The sequence below is a fragment of the Dermatophagoides pteronyssinus genome, unplaced genomic scaffold (assembly GCF_027571235.1).
Source record: "Dermatophagoides pteronyssinus isolate colony J.1.1.1.1 unplaced genomic scaffold, Derpt_VIB-CSIC_2022.12 sq0003, whole genome shotgun sequence".
Lineage (NCBI taxonomy): Eukaryota > Metazoa > Arthropoda > Arachnida > Sarcoptiformes > Pyroglyphidae > Dermatophagoides > Dermatophagoides pteronyssinus.
The window spans coordinates 2,321,784-2,339,980 of NW_027461527.1; the positions used below are offsets into that span (position 1 = coordinate 2,321,784).

The 18,197-nt window shown below is 27.7% G+C and overlaps 4 protein-coding genes and 1 non-coding gene across 12 annotated transcripts; 2 read left to right on the forward strand and 3 right to left on the reverse strand.

The window, feature by feature from the left end:
- Nucleotides 1-16: 16 nt before the first annotated feature.
- On the reverse strand, nt 17-2,527 carry Ufl1 (UFM1 specific ligase 1). The gene is made up of 2 exons (XM_027348537.2): nt 2,353-2,527; nt 17-2,295 (listed from the first exon to the last, which is right to left on the reverse strand). The coding sequence occupies exons 1-2, from the start codon at nt 2,427-2,429 to the stop codon at nt 42-44; spliced, it is 2,331 nt and encodes a 776-aa protein (XP_027204338.2). The 5' UTR covers nt 2,430-2,527; the 3' UTR covers nt 17-41.
- Nucleotides 2,528-2,791: 264 nt separating this feature from the next.
- TRNAD-GUC (transfer RNA aspartic acid (anticodon GUC)) lies at nt 2,792-2,898 on the forward strand. The gene is made up of 2 exons: nt 2,792-2,828; nt 2,864-2,898. It is a non-coding gene; the product is annotated as a tRNA-Asp (tRNA).
- A 1,334-nt stretch (nt 2,899-4,232) lies between these two features.
- Hn (phenylalanine hydroxylase) lies at nt 4,233-6,777 on the reverse strand. Its single transcript, XM_027347941.2, has 8 exons — nt 6,535-6,777; nt 5,925-6,353; nt 5,784-5,851; nt 5,449-5,645; nt 4,999-5,357; nt 4,787-4,920; nt 4,591-4,706; nt 4,233-4,439 (listed from the first exon to the last, which is right to left on the reverse strand). The coding sequence occupies exons 1-8, from the start codon at nt 6,568-6,570 to the stop codon at nt 4,387-4,389; spliced, it is 1,392 nt and encodes a 463-aa protein (XP_027203742.2). The 5' UTR covers nt 6,571-6,777; the 3' UTR covers nt 4,233-4,386.
- Nucleotides 6,778-7,770: 993 nt separating this feature from the next.
- Nucleotides 7,771-13,384, forward strand: LOC113798050 (uncharacterized). Of its 8 annotated transcripts, none has more exons than XM_075825042.1 (8): nt 7,771-8,133; nt 8,182-8,288; nt 8,427-8,457; nt 8,524-8,877; nt 9,173-9,934; nt 11,332-11,729; nt 11,836-11,971; nt 12,128-13,384. In XM_075825042.1, the coding sequence occupies exons 5-8, from the start codon at nt 9,250-9,252 to the stop codon at nt 12,631-12,633; spliced, it is 1,725 nt and encodes a 574-aa protein (XP_075681157.1). In that variant the 5' UTR covers nt 7,771-8,133; nt 8,182-8,288; nt 8,427-8,457; nt 8,524-8,877; nt 9,173-9,249; the 3' UTR covers nt 12,634-13,384. The 8 variants fall into 8 exon arrangements, with proteins under 8 accessions (XP_075681157.1, XP_075681158.1, XP_075681156.1 ...); XM_075825043.1 differs by having other exon boundaries at nt 8,189-8,288; XM_075825041.1 differs by having other exon boundaries at nt 7,771-8,288.
- A 161-nt stretch (nt 13,385-13,545) lies between these two features.
- Nucleotides 13,546-17,326, reverse strand: LOC113798052 (uncharacterized). The gene is made up of 2 exons (XM_027348535.2): nt 17,309-17,326; nt 13,546-15,429 (listed from the first exon to the last, which is right to left on the reverse strand). Exon 2 carries the CDS (start codon nt 15,068-15,070, stop codon nt 13,892-13,894), a length of 1,179 nt encoding a protein of 392 aa, XP_027204336.2. The 5' UTR covers nt 15,071-15,429; nt 17,309-17,326; the 3' UTR covers nt 13,546-13,891.
- Nucleotides 17,327-18,197: the final 871 nt, after the last annotated feature.

Below are 18,197 nucleotides of genomic sequence, written 5' to 3' on the forward strand. Positions count from 1 at the left end.
CATCTATCGGGGAATATAAATAATAAATTTAAAATTTATTTTTAAACCTTAGATAATGGTAATTTTTTTGCAATAAAATCATTCAACAATTGTTTACAATGACCAATTGATTGATTCAATTTGGTCTTGGTATCAGATTTAGCCTGATCATCTTTGACAGCAATAAATTGCAGAATATCATCTTGACATTCTTTCATAGCCTGAAATATTTCTTCGTTTGTGCTTTTCTGAAGGAATTGTAGAATTTGTGGTACAAATTTTCCACTTGCATGCAACATATGATGATGAACCATTTGAAAAACCAGCAATACCAGAATGTGTAAACACAGAATAGAATCTTGACATTCGTTCAATTGCAGCAAAAGTGATTGTTGGTGTTCGGATAAGATTAATTTTTCTTTTTTTGCATCAATCTTTTTGATCATCAGATCAATTTTAGCAGCACATTCCTCTAATTCATCGATAAAAGCTTGTACTTCGTTTGAATTCAAAGATTCATTAAGTTTGATGAATTCATTTTTGAATTCAAAATCAAGTTTGTTGATTATTTTCGTACGAGCTTCAAGTGAAATATTTTCCGATAATATTTCATCATTGAAAAATGAAACCAATTCGTTAACAATATCTGTTGCCAATGTTCGTAACAAATGTTTAGCTAGTCGGGATTGCAAATCCTTAAAGCATTGACTGGATTCACCAATAAATTGAATGGATCTATTGAATAATAGTATTTTCGAATAGTTGGAATTAACAAAGCTTTGCAATTCAGCGAAGCTTTTCTTCGTTTTATTCATTTCAGCATTTCGTGTGATGAACAATTCTTTGGCATATACTTCGTATGATTTACGCAAATCTTCAATTATTGATTCGGCAATCGATTCGATAAATTCAGTTGATACATCATCAGTCAATTTTTCTGTTAGAACATTGATCACTTGTTCCATTGAAAGAAATTCTAATTCACTCACACCGGAATCATCTTGTTCTTGTTCAGATTTTTGTCCTTTTTGGCCAGGTTTATATTTCTTTTTTACTGCTTTTGTTTTCACTTCTCTTTTTTGAGTTGCACCACCGCCACCACCACCAGTACTACCACCGGAACTTTTACCTTTACCTTTTCTTCCACCATGATCATCCTTGGTAAATTTTTTACTATCTTCAACTTCGGTAGATTTTATAATAGAACTTTTCGATCTGAAAAAATAATTTTGCAACACACCATTTTTCAAATCTTCTTCAGCTCTATCTTTTTTGATTTGTTCAAAATATTCTTTTGCTTGTTCCAAAAATGATTTGCTCGTCACATAAGTATCACATAATATTTCGATAGAATTGGCATAATTTTTATTTTCTAAGGTCTTTTTAATCAACAAATCGGTATCGACTGTTGTCAGAACTGATGGAATCATTTCGAATATATCCACAAATGATTTGTTCTGTATGACATCTTCGAAACTGGTTTCAAGTTGAATGCTCAACATTTGATCAACGGCACAAGTATTCAGATAACAAAGTTGATCACCGAATTTTTTCTGCAAGTAAGTTTGCGGATTGGAAATGCCTAGCTTGATCAATGTTGAATAGTCTAGATATTGATTATGTTTGAAAAAGCTATTAACATATTCTTGCTGATTTTTCGAATAAATATCCGGTATGAATGTTGGCCCAGAAACAACACCAAGTATTCGTTTCTTTTCCAATAATTTATCTAAAGTTGATGTTAGAATCTTTTCCGAAATATTATAACGATTGATTATCGTTTGCAATGCAATCGATTTTGTTATGGCAGAAAATATTCCAATTATTTGTGATTCGTATCGAGCTAGATAATCATATGTGTAAATGATTCGAGCATCATTATCAAGTTGACCTTGAATTAATGTATTTAATCGTTCTCGGATTAGATTGGCAAGAAAATCAGCTGGTAAATCATACTGCTTTGATAGATCTCCAATCGACAATGATCCAGATTCTTGAAGATGCAGATCAATCTCCGATGCTAGATTGTCCTTGTAATCACGTGAAACTAATTGCCCAAGTACAATGTTGATTTCTCCACCACTGTTTCGAGCTATTTGATTGGCCGAAGCTTCTACATGGCTATAATCGACATTCAAAATGGTGACTAAATCAGGAATGGAAATTCGTCCGCCAGCAGCATAGAGTTCACCTTCGATTTCATATCTAAGATGATCGGAAGTCAAATATTCTTTGCCATCGTTTGTAAACAATACATTGATCAATTTTTTTTCGATTAGCTTTTTCACAATATCGACACAATTTCTTTCTGAAAGTCTGTGTTTCGAATGAAATAAGTTAGTTTTTGATTGATTATTTGTCGTTTAAACTTACTTCAAAGCCGAGCTCATCTGCTGAGCTCTCTGAAAATCAGAAGCCAATTTTTTCACCTCTTCCCAATCTGCAGCCATCGTGATTTCGATGATTGGATAAAAAACAATCGATTCGAATTAATTTATGTTGACTGGCCACGTCGCAAGAAAAAAAATTCGACAAAATCTTTTTGAACATATTTTACCTATTGTGTTAAAATAGTTTCCTGATTTTTATCATCTTTATTTACCGGTCATATTTTCATTTAAAAATTGAATCAATTCTTAATTATGGTTACCATAGTTCTTGATATCATTGTTATCTAATTGTTTCCAGTCAAATATGTTTTTTTAACAATAATGATATTTTGTATTGAGAGTTTGGGTAACAACCAAAACTCCCATAAGAAATGGAATAGATCAATGGGTTAGGCATACGCCCAATGATTTGATGTTAAGCATCCGCGTTAGTATAGTGGTGAGTATATCCGCCTGTCAAAGTTTGATCCTTAAAATGGATAAATGGAGCAGTTCGCGGAAGACACGGGTTCGATTCCCGTACGCGGAGCATTCTTTTTTTCGAATTTTTTTTTTCGTTTTCTTAAATCTTTCAGTATGAGTTGGAAAATTTTTGTTTGGATTTGGGATTATAATAATAGCAAAGATTTTTCTATTTATTCAAGTATGTAATTGACAGAAATATATTCGGATATGGTCGTGGGAATACTACAAATGATAATAATGATGAAAATCTGGAACAAAAAAAAGGCCAACATATTTTTAAAATATAAGATTTTTTTTCTGTTTTATTTTTCGTTTCTCATCTTCATATTTCATTCTATGAAATGTCATGAAATTTTATCGTATTCGGACCGAAACCAAACATGTTTTTTTTTCTTTTCTTTTTGTTTAACTTGATTTAACCGAATGATCATATTAAATATGACAAATAACAAATAATTTTTGACATTTGTTGTTTGTTGATAATATTTGTCACACGAATATTTCCGAAAAAAAATATGTCATTACAATTTCAAAATGTTAAAAAAACTGATGATCATATTGAAAATGAATTACAACAAATTATTTATGAATTACAACATCGTATTAATAATGTTTCAATGACAACAATACATTCACAATTAACAACAAATATTGATCGTCTAATCAATTTAATTGAACTTTGTTCATTATCATCCGATTCATTGATTCATCAACATGTTGAGCAATTGAAATTGGATTTAAAAGTAACGAATACTAATTTAAAATTCATTGTTTTTTTTTAAAAAAGAAAGATTTCCAATTTTATTTTTCTCTTTTTTTTTGGTCTATTTGTTCCATAAAAAAACAAAATGTAAATTTTTGATTTTTGATTTTTTTCCATACAGAAACTTGAAAATGATAAACGAAATATACTTCAATCCGAACAGAATGTAAGTATCTGAAACAAATGAAATTTATTCCGACCACGTTTTTCTATGAATAAAATTTTTTTGTTTCATTCTTTCCAATTTTTTCCAATGTTTTTTGGTATAGTTGAAATCTAAATTGAACAAATTATTTGCATATTATTATACATTTCAATCGTTGAATGTTGGATGTTCAAACAATTTGAACCATGTGGAAGATGATAATGATGAATTTGTCAATGAAGATTTTAATGTTAAATGTATTGAAGAAGAATTGGTTTATATTCCCGTCATTCGTTATTTAAATAATTCGAATGTTTTGTTTTGCAATGATCACGATGATGTTCGAATCGATGAAAATATTGATCATAAAAATGTCAAAAATCGTTCGTTGAAAAGATCAATTTCTAATCTATTTCACATCAATAATAATGATAAAAAAGATTTGAATTTCTGTAGAACAACAAATGTACAAAATGAACAACATTCAACATTGCCCACAGCATTTCGTTCAAATTTTATTTTTTTCAAAAAATAACAGTAACAACAAAACAAACAAACAAATGATGATAAAAGATATTGATAAATTTTTTTTCTTTTAAATCTCAGTTTTTTTGTCAAAATTTCAAATCAGATATTTGAATGATTTACACAAGCGTATTAATCTTTTTGATACTTTCAACCAGAATCTGCATTTCATCTGTAAATAAATGATAATAAAAGATTATCGATCAATTATTATTTCCGTTTTGTGTAAACAATATATGTTTTGCGTAGGCGTGTGGCACGAAGAGGGTTTGAAAATGAAAAAAAAAAAACAAAATTAAACAAAAAAAAACAATAACACTTACTTTCAATATCACGGCCTAAATGTTCAAGCTGCGTTTTCGAATCTATTATTTCAATATTTGATGTGTACGGATTGTAATGTACAGTAAATGGCCTTGGAATTGAAAAAGCAAATTCTCTGTTTGTTTATGAGATAAAATAATTTGATTTAATTTATCGAATTTTTGTTATCCATGGATCAAATCATTAATTATTTACCTCAATTTTTTCTGTGCGTCGTAAAAACTTTCAGCAAGATAATAGATTGGCTGAAATTCAGTGATTGGATATTGCTGTTCAGATGTTTGTCTTGGATCAAAATTTCTTATCTCTGGTTTACCGCTCAGGCAATACTGTTTTCATTTTTAAAAGAAAAATTTTTGAATTTAAGATTTGTTTTTAGTTCACGAAAAAATAATCAATCATCTTACTTCAAGTTCACCGAAACTAGATAATAAACCAGCACCATAAGCTTTTAATTGATCATCTTGTTTACAAATACCGAATTCAATTGTAAACCAATAACAAGTTGCTAGCTTTTCGATATATTCATCTGGTGCACCTAAACTGGCAAGGCCAATTTCTTGTGAAAATCTTGCAAAACTTGGATCAGCAAATAAAGGTGCATGACCTAATAGTTCATGACAAACATCCGGTTCTGGTGTATACATTGGTTTTGAATAATGACGAATGTATTGAGTACAATGAAACACACGAAATGCAAGACCGGCCAAAAAATCTCTTGAACTTAATAATCCGGCTGTTGGTCGTAATGTAAATCCAGTACAATCTATTGAATTAAGAGAAATCAAGATTTGAATTTTTAGGGTAATAATTGAAAAAAATTTATATAAATTAAACAACATATGAAAAAAACAAACCTTTCAAAAAGTTTGAAACATCTTCAAGTTGTGGAATGTTTGTTTCGGAATATCCACAATTTTCAATCATCAATGGAAAAATATGATTATGTTCTTTACATGCATGTGTTGGATATAGTTTTACTAATTCACGAAACACTGTTCCCCATGTTTCGATTTCTTGTTCAGTGTATTCAACACGAGGAATTGGTTGTCCACTAACAAATTACAAACATAAAAACATGATTATTTATCGATGATCAAACAACGAAAAAAGGATTAATATTGTTTGTTTTCTCTCTCTCTCTCTCTCTCCCTAACAAACATTAATTTGTGGTCAATACATAATTACTTACTGTTTGTATTTCATTGCTAATTCACCAAAATAAGCTCGTCTTCCACGATACACTTGATCTTTAAATCCCTAATAAATATTTTTAATAAATAGGAAAAAACAGATTAACATTACAATAGAATTCAATCATATTCATATTTACCGGATGATCAGCATCTAATTCAGATCCATATGATAAAATATGATTAGCAAATCGATCTAAATCTTTAATCTTTCGTGGAAACCATGGAACAGTTTCATCATTAGCTTTATCACGTGAAATTACTTGTATATATTGTGTTTCTTTTTTCAATTCATCTAATGCTGCACTCAATCCAACTGCTTGTGATGAACATTCAACCAAAAATTCATAATCACTATCATAACGTTTTGATGATCGTGATTCAATACGAAATAAATTGATATTGAAATCTTTAAATATTTTCAATGCATCAGCAAGTGAACCAACTTTTGAACCATCTTTCATTGAAAATATAATATGTACCGGATCACGATGGCCACCCATAATTTGTTCAATAATATATGAACCACTGACTCTTGCTGGACGTTGTGGTGATGTAGCCAAATTTTTCTTCATTTATGATAAGCAGAAAAAAATTTGATTAAATATTTATATGATTTATTAATTGAATTATAATGAATCAATATTCATTTATGCGATGAAAAATTGATGAAATCCTCGAATATTGTTAATACAAAAAAAAAATGCAACAGAACAAAGCAAATGCTCTAATATTTACAAAAAGACTTACCGAATCACCATTTTGTTCATCCTGATTGAAAACCATTTTTGTTTTTAGGATTAATGATTAAAAAAGAGTAAAAAAATAACGCAAATGAGAGAGAAAGAAAAAATTGATATTATTAATTCGCAATTATTTTAGAAAAGGAAAATCCTTTTTGAAATTATAATGCTGATGCAAAATGTGAAATGAATTGAATCAGAAATTTGTCAAAATTGTTGACCATTGGAATGTCAAAATTAAAATGATTCGAAATCTGAAAATAATCAGTATTAATTTTGCTTTTGGTTTTTTCTTTTTAAAAATGCTAATAATATTGTAAGATTTACCTGCCATCACTAGTTTTATCCATGAAATTTTCTCTTTAATCTGTGTAATGAATAGCCAATCATAATTGAATGATAATATCTGAAACTTGTTTGATCGATAATAATTTTGGAAGGAAAAAAAACATTGACGAATCTGAGAGTTCCACAAACGGCCTTGTCATTCCATTTAAAATACAAATATTTTTAAAGAGATGATTGATAAAGATGTTTTGAATTGAAAACAACATCATCAACAACAACAACAACAACGATAACAACAAAATTATTATCGAATAAAAAAATCTAAAAAGGAAAAGAAAAGGAAAATTTCTGTCGTTGTTGTTGTTCAATATGATGAAACATTAAATCATCTGATAAAAATGAATTTGGAAATTTTCTATTCGTTTCATAAGAAAAAAACAAAGTCATCCATCATTTTCGGTTGTTTATGATATTCATCCAATAAAAAAATCATCCGATCATTGATGATGATCAACAAATCAAATGAAAAAATAAAAATCATACGATTTTTAATGAAAAAAAGAAAAGAAAATTCCATTTAATTTTCTTAATTCTCTAGAAAATTATTATCAATCAACAATATCTAAATGCCGATGGGTAATCCACCAATTTGTCCTTGATAAATAAAGAAAAAAAATGTAATTGTTAATTATAATTCAATGAGAATATTTGTCCAATTCAAAATGGCATTTGTACATTTATCAAATGATGAAAGAAATGAAAATTCCATACTATGGATTGTGTCCAAAAATAAAATTTCCTATGTATAATGTATGACATTTATTCACACAAATGTACATGAAAACAAACACACACACACATTGATTATGTAATTTTTTTTCAATTTATTTTTGAAAAATAAATAAAAAATTGTTTTAAAAAAATTTCATTTTTTCCAAGATACATGTAATTGGAATGATGGTGAAGGAGAGAAAACTCAATTGAAATATCATCATAGATTATTCATTCGGAATTTAAGATATTTTCTTCTTTTTTTTCTTCGTTCCAACTCATATATATGAAAATGTCATGAATATTATTTGGTTTTTTTCTTCATATTTCGTCGGAAATCAAATTATTATTATCATTTTATTATTTCCATATGTTAATGCAACAAATAAAAGAAATAGCCATATAGATTATTCTATGAGTGTGTGTGTGTGTGTTTTTTTGTTTATTTGTCGATTTGGTCTTTTTTTCTCTTTCTCTCTAGGTTTTGGCCAATACGACGAATCATTGAACATTCTGAAACTCTATCACTTTATATATAATCATTGAGGTGAAATTTCATTATATTATATTTCAGGAATATAATCATCAATCGTAGGTTACAGAATCCTAAATAACCAAATGGTCAAACTGTTGCTGGTGACGTTGATTTTAGTTTTTTCCCCTTGGTTGTTCACTTGCTATGCTTGGTATTGCACTGACTCGGTAAAAATGAGAATATTTTTTCTTTTGCACATGACAAGTAAAATATTACGGTTATAATTTAACTATATGTTGTATGTATGTTTTGGAATATAAATAATGGAAACATCCGCAACGATTGAACTGGATTGCCCTAAAAAGAAGAAACTTTTTTGTTTGTGTGTCTCTCTCTGTATGTTTCATACTGATGACGAAAACTTTTTTTTTATGTTTCTTCGTTGTTTTTTGTTGAATGTAGCAAACAACTTGTGATTGTTCCTGAAAATTAAGTAATACGCTTGCGAATAGACCGAATCGAACGACCAAATCATTCATTCATTATATAAAATTTACAAGATGCATAAATATGAATCATTCATTCATTCATTCATTGGTTTTTCACTCACTAATGTATAATGGTTGATATTTCATTCAAAATTCTAAATCCATTTTTGGAATCGTGCGTATTTTTTTGTGTTTCAAAATAATTTTGAAATTATCGAAACAAACTTCTTATCCAAATTTGAATAAAAAAAAATTGATTCAATAAATTTTCACATCAAAAGAATTTGTGCCCATTCAATACGAACAAAAGCAACAGAAGAAACAAAAGGTATGTGTGAACAAAACAAAAAAAAATCTTGAGAATAATTACTACCCAGATATATTGTTGATGATTTTTTAATAATCAATGGACCGAAAATCATTAGCTGCTAGTAAATTCAGTAAACAGAAACATTGTTATCAAATATCCAGTATTTTATACCATTATTCAATTTCATGATCAAATATTTGTCCAACACACACATTTGATTTAAAAAAACATTACCAGAAATTAATTGTTTTTATCGTTGATTTTTTCCAACTTTAAAACCTAAAAAAAAATAAAAATTTATTGTGTCATAAAGATCAAAATAAATAGGTGGCGTCGATTGTTTTATACTGTTTAATTACGAATTTTTTTTATCATCCACTATAAATCATCATGGCAATTATTCTTAATGATAATGATAAATTAATTATTATTGCTATTGCGGCAACATTAATTTTATTAACATTATTGGTAACAATTTGTGTTGTTTGTCCATGGTGTCCATTTCATCGTTGTATATTGAAATCAAAACAAAAGAAAAAAGCCTTAAAAACTAGTTATCCAACGATAGCTAACCAACAGAATCCTGAATCACAACTTTTTCATTTTTCTATTGTTCCTGTATATGGAACTAAAACACATTTACAAACACCTACAACACCATCATCAGATGATAAACAACAATATTATCAACAACAGTATAAAAATCATTCCTATAATAATGGCCATCCACATCATCCAATATTGAACAATCAATTTGAACATTTAACAAATTTAGCAAAATTACGTTATTCATTACATAGTAATAATGATGATAATAATAATAAAAATGATCAAATATCATCAATAAATGTCAAATTACCAAAATTAGAAGCAACAATTTATTATCAATCAATATCCGTAATGGAAAATTCCAATATTAATAATAATGAATCATCAAACATTCGTATACATATGGCTATTCATCGTGTTTTTGATCTTTCCATCAATGAACTTTCAATCGAACCATCACCATATGTGGTAGCTATATTAACCGGTGGTTATCGTTTACAACGAAAAAGTTTAGTCATTAATAAAGGTAATTAAATTTAATTAAATTTATATTATTTTTAAAAAATAACATAACATAACCATTAACATTTATGTAATAGAAACAAGAAAAAGAGATAATTACTCATTCGAAATTGATTCTGTTGAAGTATTTCATTCACATGATGAAATAATTCTAGATTCTATAGTTCATGAAAAATGATATTTTAAAAACAAACAAACATAAAAATAAAATGAAATGAAATAACACAGAATTCTTGGATTATGAACAAAATTCCAATGAAATCAAATGACTGTTGTTTAATTTTTCCAAAGAATAAGTTTTTCCTCTATTTTTTTCTGCAACAATGAAAATTGATTTTATCGGATGATCATCAGAACCAACAAAAAAGAAAAAAGAAAAGAAATCAATTCCAATTAGTAAACGAATTACAAAATTCTATATTTCATAAGAAATAAGATTTTTGTTTTCCTTATTGAACATTCTTATTTCATTAAATATTTGTTCTTGAATTAGCTAACCAACAGAATTGTTCATGATTTCATCATTTTCTTCGGAAACCAGAAAATGAAAAATAATGTTCGAAAATTTCATTTCTCACGTATTTTTGCTTCGATCATGATCCTGATCATGATCCAAAAAAGAAACAAAAACAGAAATATTTAACTTGTAAAGAAACCATTGAAAGTAACAAAATTTTTTCTTTGAAGACATTATAATTTTTTTTGTATATTCGATGAAAAAAAAACTTGATGAAAAATTAACCGAAAGGAAGAAAAAAAAACAATGATTTTCAACAACTATAAGTATTGAATGAAGTACTTTAATGATCGTGACATTTAACATTTATTGAATTATTGATGAGGATTCAAAAAAAAAAATTTTTGATTATGTTTCAAAAATTCTTTTTTTTTTGTTTCCGTTAACACAATGAAGTAATAAATTAAGAAGAAAAAAAAACATGAATTTTTTATACATCAAAGCAAGTGGGTGGATGATTGGTTGTTTTGGTTGATTGTCTGAATAATAATGATTATAAATTGGTTAAAGGATCAGGAATTTGGATTTTTGGATTTTATTTTCTCCCCAGTTTATTTTATTTGAATTTTTTTTTCTTAGTTTTTCTGTAATATTAAAGATTAAGGATCTGGGACATGAAATATGAGATATACAGTCTGTTTCGTCAATCGGATTTAATTGATTACTCTTTATTAATGAAAATATTTTTTTTTCATTTCATTTCAGTTAAACAGAAAACAGAAATTTTTTCATTCCCAGACTAATTCTTAATCCTGTTTGTTGATGTAAAATGTCAATTTTTTTTTGTTTTGTTTCTCTGTTATAAAAAAAAATTCAAATCAAATTTCATTCGAAATTGAATCATTATTTTTTTCATTTATTTTTTATTTTTAAATAATAATTAGTTTTACAAAATGAAATGTTTCGTACCGAAACGATTAAACGTACATTGGATTCAAATTTTATTCAACAAAAACAATTCATCAGTGAACCATTATCAAAAAATATATTAAAAGATGCTGTTATAAAATTACGATTAATGCATGATGAACGTTATGCCAATGATATTTGTTTGGGCGAAATAAGTATACCACTTAAAAAAATTCAATCATTTCAAGAACTAAAACAACAATCATTAATGAATAAAAATGTTGACAATTTTAATAATAATGAAAATAGTGATAATAAAGATAGCGATTCGTTGAACAATATTGGTGATAGTAATAATAATAATGGTGATGATGATATCGAATCCAATTTACAATTTCAATCAAATATTTATACATTATTTCCAATCAAAGAAGTAAGTTCAATCAAAAAATGATTGCAAATGTGATTATATAACATTTCTATGGGTTTTTCTTTAATTCTTATCATTGAAATTAATGAAAAATAATAATAATGTACAGACTAAAGCTGAACTAATGGTAGGTCTTTGTTATTTACCAACATCTCGTCGTGTAAATATTACAATCATCAAGGGTACAATACGTAATTCGATATTTCGATTCATTGATCAATCAATTCCAATATCTAATCATCAAGGTAAGTGTATCAGATAGTTGACTTTTTTTTCTTTTTTGTTTCTTTTCTTAATCAAATAATAATTATTCTTCTTTTATAAAATTCAACTTTTATCTCATTTTTCCATTTCCTTGTTTATTTTTTTCAAAATTTTTCATTTACTTTTAATGAATATAGCCTTCTATATAAAGGCACTTATGTTTCTAAATGGAAAATTGATTAAAAAGAAAAAAACTTCCTCAAGCATTCGATTAGCGTGGGGTAAAGATGAAATAATTTCATTCGATTTATTACCTGAAGAATCCAGTGAACAGATGTCATTGATGTTGATTTTAGCATATAAAATGCAGGATTCAAATTCACCAGAATCACCGGATAGTCCAGAAAATCCACAGCCACCAACATTACAATCATCATCTGTCAAAATTAATCATAATAAACAATCCAATACAAATTCAACATTTCCGTCAATAGCATCAACGATAACATCAAACAAAAACATAATTAATGATAATCATAATAACAACAACAACATCAATAATCAAAAAACATCTAAAAATAGTCCCAGAAATAGTTTGCGAAAAGAATCCTGTATTGGACATTTTATTTTGGATCGTCAAACATGGATTGAAATTCTACGAAAACCTCGTCGACAAATAATTAAATGGTATAAACTGCATTAGAATATTGTGTGTATTGTGTGCATAAGCAAACAAACCAAAAAACAAAATGTAAAGAATAAAAAAATTAATCCACTCTGTAAAAATCAAATGAAATTATTTCTTCTGTCAAAATCTTAAAGCTTACAAATTTTTTGATTCTATATTTATACAAAATCCATTTATTTATTGAAGACATTCATTCTTACATCGAAAGTTTTGCAACCAAATCATCCAATGAATCTCATTTATTCATATCAAAAAACAAAGTATTTAATTAATACAAATTCTTTTCCTATTATGAAAATCTTTGAAAATGTTGTTTGGCCATCATACAATACATTACATTCATGCATTAACACATCAATATTATTGAGAAAAGAAAGTGCAAATGATTCCATGAAAATAAAAACAACTAAGAACAAAAAAAGTGAAAGATTCCAAACACCCATCATCATCATCATCTACAAAAAACATTCTGGATATTTCTATTCTGAGAACATATTTTGTTTTTCTGTTTATATCTAATAGCTTTTTACTCCTACAGTCGAAATTATTTTTGGAAAAAAATAATATTCCTATTTGTCAAACAAATTTGATTGATCTGTTGTTTTTCATTTCTGTTATTTTTCATTTTTTTTCTACCTCTATATCACCTCTCATGTTTCTTTCTCTGGTCTTTATCGCCCACTTTCTTTTCTCGAACAATTCTTATCCATATATTTTCTATCTTGTTACAAAATAATGTCTACACAACAACAACACACAGAAAAATGTTTGATGAATAAAATTCTAATCTTTTTTTTTTTGTTGACATTCTTTATAATCTTATTCTTTCGGTGATTATTCAATTAGAAACAAAAAAGGCGTTTATTCGTAAAAAAAAAGTTTATTTTTTATTATTTATTTAGTTTTTGATTTTTATTTTTTACATTATAAATTGATTGACAAGAATCAAGATCGTTATATATTTTTGTTGTTGTGTATAGAATTTGTACAACAGATTGAAAAATTTGATCAGGTCTGTGTATATAATGATTATGATGATAATAATGATGATATCTGATACAATAGAGTAGAGTGAAAAGAAAACAATGAAATGAAAAGATTTGAAATGTCAACAATACAATTAAATTGATTTTTTGTCTATGTAGGTTTTTCTCAAAGTAGATGTATATGTTGGTTGTGTTGTGTGTGACTAAAAAAAAAGTTTCAACAAAAAGAAAAAAAATGATATTTAAAAAAACGACTTCCATTTTTTTTCTGTTCCAAAGAAGTTTTTTTATCCAAGAAATTTATCTCGTATATCAATTTTTCGTTCCAATGTTTTTAAATCATCAAATAAAATCAAACTTATATCATGTAATGCTGATAATTCGGAAAATATCTCTTCCATATTACGTTTGGTTTCGGTTTCAAATTTCTCTCCATTTTGTTGTTGTTGTTGTTCATAATGATTAAATTGTTGATTTTTATTTCGTCGAGAAATATCTCGTTTCACCATTGGCCTTTTCATTAATTTTTCGGATAATTCCATTGTAGGCGTTGATTTTGTATTTGTTAAAGAATGTTGAACGGGTGCATCAGCCATTTTTAATTTTAATTTAAAATCATTTGATTTTGTCTTCAGATAATGACTTCGTTTAATTAGATAAATAATCTGTTTTTGTTGTTGTGAAAGAAATTGATGATCAGTTTTTAATTTGGTTACATCTTCAATCAATTGTTTTTGATTGTTTAAATTATCACGATGTACATCATCAATATGTTTTGCATAATCACGTTGTAATTCACTTAATTCACGTCTTAATCGATTAATATTATCAATAAGCCATGCTTTTGTTAGTAACCAATTTTTATCATCATTTTGATTCACATTTGTCATTGTATTTTTAGCAGTAGATTTTGTTCCGTAAATTTGTTTGTTTTTCAAATCTAAATTTAATAATGATGATGATGGCTGTTGTTGATTCGGTTGCTGTTGTGTACCAAAATAGTTTATTCTCTTGGGCATATTGATAATTGAATTCGATGCAGGACTTGTTTGAATATTTTTTTCCATTGTCGATGTTGTTGTTGATGATGATGATAAAATTTTTCGTACATTCTGTGTTTTCCCATCTTCAGGCAAATCAAACCGATATACATTTGAATTCTTTTGATTTCGATTATTTTCATTATTATTATTATTGTTTACATTTGTAGGTATATTTTGATGTGATTGCTGTTTCCATTTTAATATTGTTGTATTCATTTGTTTTGCTGTTGTTGATGATGATGGTGGTGGTGGCAGTGTTGTTGATACATTTATTATTGATTTCAAAATCACGGAAGTAATATTATTTGTCGATATTGAAGCTTGTTCAGTAGTTTCTTTTGAAAATGGTGAAGATGAATGTAATAAAGTGTTGACGGTTGATATCAACATCAACATTATCATCATTGCCGACGGTAATTCCATTTTTTCTAGTTTGTTTGTTTGAGTTTAAATATTTAATTAATAAAAACTATAGATGATTCTCGACAAAAAAAAGTGGAGAAATTTTACAATCAAAAAAAAATCAAAGTTTTTTCAACAGAAAAGAAAAACAAAAAAAAAGATTCGTTGGTTAAATTGTTGAACGATTTTGAACAAAATCCAAACTAATAATAGTTTGAAATCAAAATTTGCAGATGGTTTTTATAACGAACAACGATAATGATTTGATCCATGATCAGCTAACCATGACCGTATGTTCTGTTGCCATTGGTCGTAGGGTATTTTTCTCTGCTCCTGCTGCTGCTGTTGTTGTTGAACAAATGGACCGACCCTTGTGTCAACTAAACAACAACGTAGAAAAAAAAAGAGAAAGCGTAGCAAGTTAGCGAGTAAATCAATTGAATTTAATTCAATAAGAGGAGGTTTTTGCCACGCGTCCCCTTCAAAAATAAAACATTTCAACAACAAAAAAAAAAATAAAATTAAAGTTGAATAATTTTTCTGCTTTTCTTTTTTTGTTTTTGTTTCATCATAGTTGGAGTATATACTCGGATAAAAGATTCATTTTTATGTTTTCTGTTGTTAAGCATGAATGAATGTTTGATCATCATTATCAGCATCATCATCATCATCATACAAACGGCTGGTTTTTAACGAATTATTGGTCGAATAAACATACATTCGACGTATGGTTCAAACTTTTTTGCACTTCTTCTTCTTCTTATTCGCAATAATGGACCATTGGTTCTGGACTTTTTTTTTCCATGATTATTCATTCTAACATGGTTGGATGCTGATTGGATCTCTGTTTTTTTCGATAGTGAGAGTGTAGGATGTTTTTTTTCTTTTTAATTTTCTATGTTGACTTTCTGTAGTTTGACAACATAGAAATCGAATATATTTAAAAAAATTTCCGATTCTATCCATGACCTTTCACCATTCGACCAGATCCTAACACCCCCACATACCCGCTTTCATACTCTCTTTCTCTCTCTCTATTCGATTATGTTATCATTATTTCATTATGCACCTGGTGTGCTGTTGGCTATAAAACTATTTAACAAAACAAAACAAAACAGACAAAATAAAAAAAAACATTCGCATCAAATATCAAACAACAAGAACTTTGGATCATTTTTTTTCTGATTTGGCCAAGGCCATTGAAGCTGAAAAAAAATCAATTTATTTACGAGAATTATTATTTTTTTTCCTATGAAGTGGAAAGATTTAAACAAACAAACAGCTGATGTTTTTTTTTCTCGATAATTCAGAATCCATTTCATTTCAAAACACAAAATCAAAATTCGTTAAATTAGCATTTTCGAATCTTGTTTATTTTTAGCATAAAATTTAAACATTTAATTCATCATCATCATTAACAGGATTTTATTTGAAATTCAACAAAAAAAAAGTACAAACATTGAAACAGCCAACACCCGAAATTTGTTGTTTCAATAAATTTGACTATTCTGGACAAATAATCTATTTTGTCAACAATCAATTTATGTGGAACAACAACATTGAAGTCAAAAAAAACAAAACAGTAGCAAACAAGTGTCAACAAAAGCCGAAAAAAATCCATGACCTTTGACTTTGATGGTTTGTATGTTTTTTTTCATTGGTTCAGGAAGAAAATATAAGATGATACAACCACACCTTTCTTTGGTTCAAAAAAAAATTTTTCCATACAGGTATTATTGTTAGAGAATAGTAAAAGATAGGATTTTTTGTTTCTATTTTCTCCGCCGGAAACAGTTAGATTATTTTTTTTTTTTTTTTGGGAAACGCCAAACTAATTACATAATCAGTCATTCATTCATTCATCATCATTATATAAGTATGTAAATTAGGAAAGCAAAAGAGAGAAAAAGTTTCTTTCAAGTAAAAAGAAAACAGCAAAAATAAAAATTTTCCATCAATTAATTTGTATAAGCTTCCGTCGATATGACCTCGGCAATGAATGAAATCAGATCTTCAAGAAATGATGTTGTAAGTCTGTTTATTTGTTCATTGAAATTGTCACAATCTGTCAACATTCAGATGAAAAAGCCTTAAGAAAGAAGTTTTTATTACAAACATATGGCCAAAGTCTTAGTTCATTTAAACTTAAGATCCAAATCAATGGACACACACAGACACAAACACACACAATGATGGTGGCACGTGTCATGTATTGGTCGGTCCTTCTTAAAGAAAATTTAAAGATAAAGGTTCACCTACTTTTGTTGTTTCCACATACAAAACTAAGACCTTCTGTTTAAATGTCTTAAACTTTGGCCTAAAAAATAAAAATACAACCAACAATATAAGGTGTTTTTTAAGACGTTTTTTTCTTCTTGCCCATATTTACTGATATTTGATTGGTTTTTCTTGAAGCACATGTTACTTATTTAACAGAACAGAATAAAATAAGAGCAGATGGATAAGAATAATAAATGTGGTGGACATTTGGTCATTGCAATATTGGTGCTGATAACGAGTTAAAACCTTGGCCTTATGTTTTCTATTTCATCTCTCTCAGTCTTTCTGTATTGGTGCATTCGATAGACGCGTGCCAGATGCCCAGGTATTGTTATAATCAAAAAAAAACATCATGACATGTGCAACAACTGATCGATTCTCGAACACATATGCCCGATGGTAAATATAAACCAACTGAAAAGCTTTTACTTGGTCACCACCTGGTCAATAAGAATGATGACTGTGATGATCAATGGAAAAAACATCATCATATCATCATAATAAACAACAAACAATATTCGACACGAGTGTGCCACGCGCCAAACCAGATCAAATCTTTGATCGAATTTCGAATAACAATGAACTTTAAAACCAATTTAATTGGTGTTTTTTTTGTTGTTAATTAAGAAGAATACTTTAATCTCAAAAAAGACAACTAAAGACAATTAAATTTGATTTTTCTTCAAATTGATTTGAATGCAACAACGTACATTGACGTTCATTGACGTTTATCTGTCTGTGTCAAAGACCCATAATGTTCAAATATTATATAGAGATGAGTTCCAAAATAAAAAATCCAAGATTTAAGAAAAAAAAATCCAATAATAAAAAAGATTCGATTGTAATAAAATAATGATGGAAACAAAAA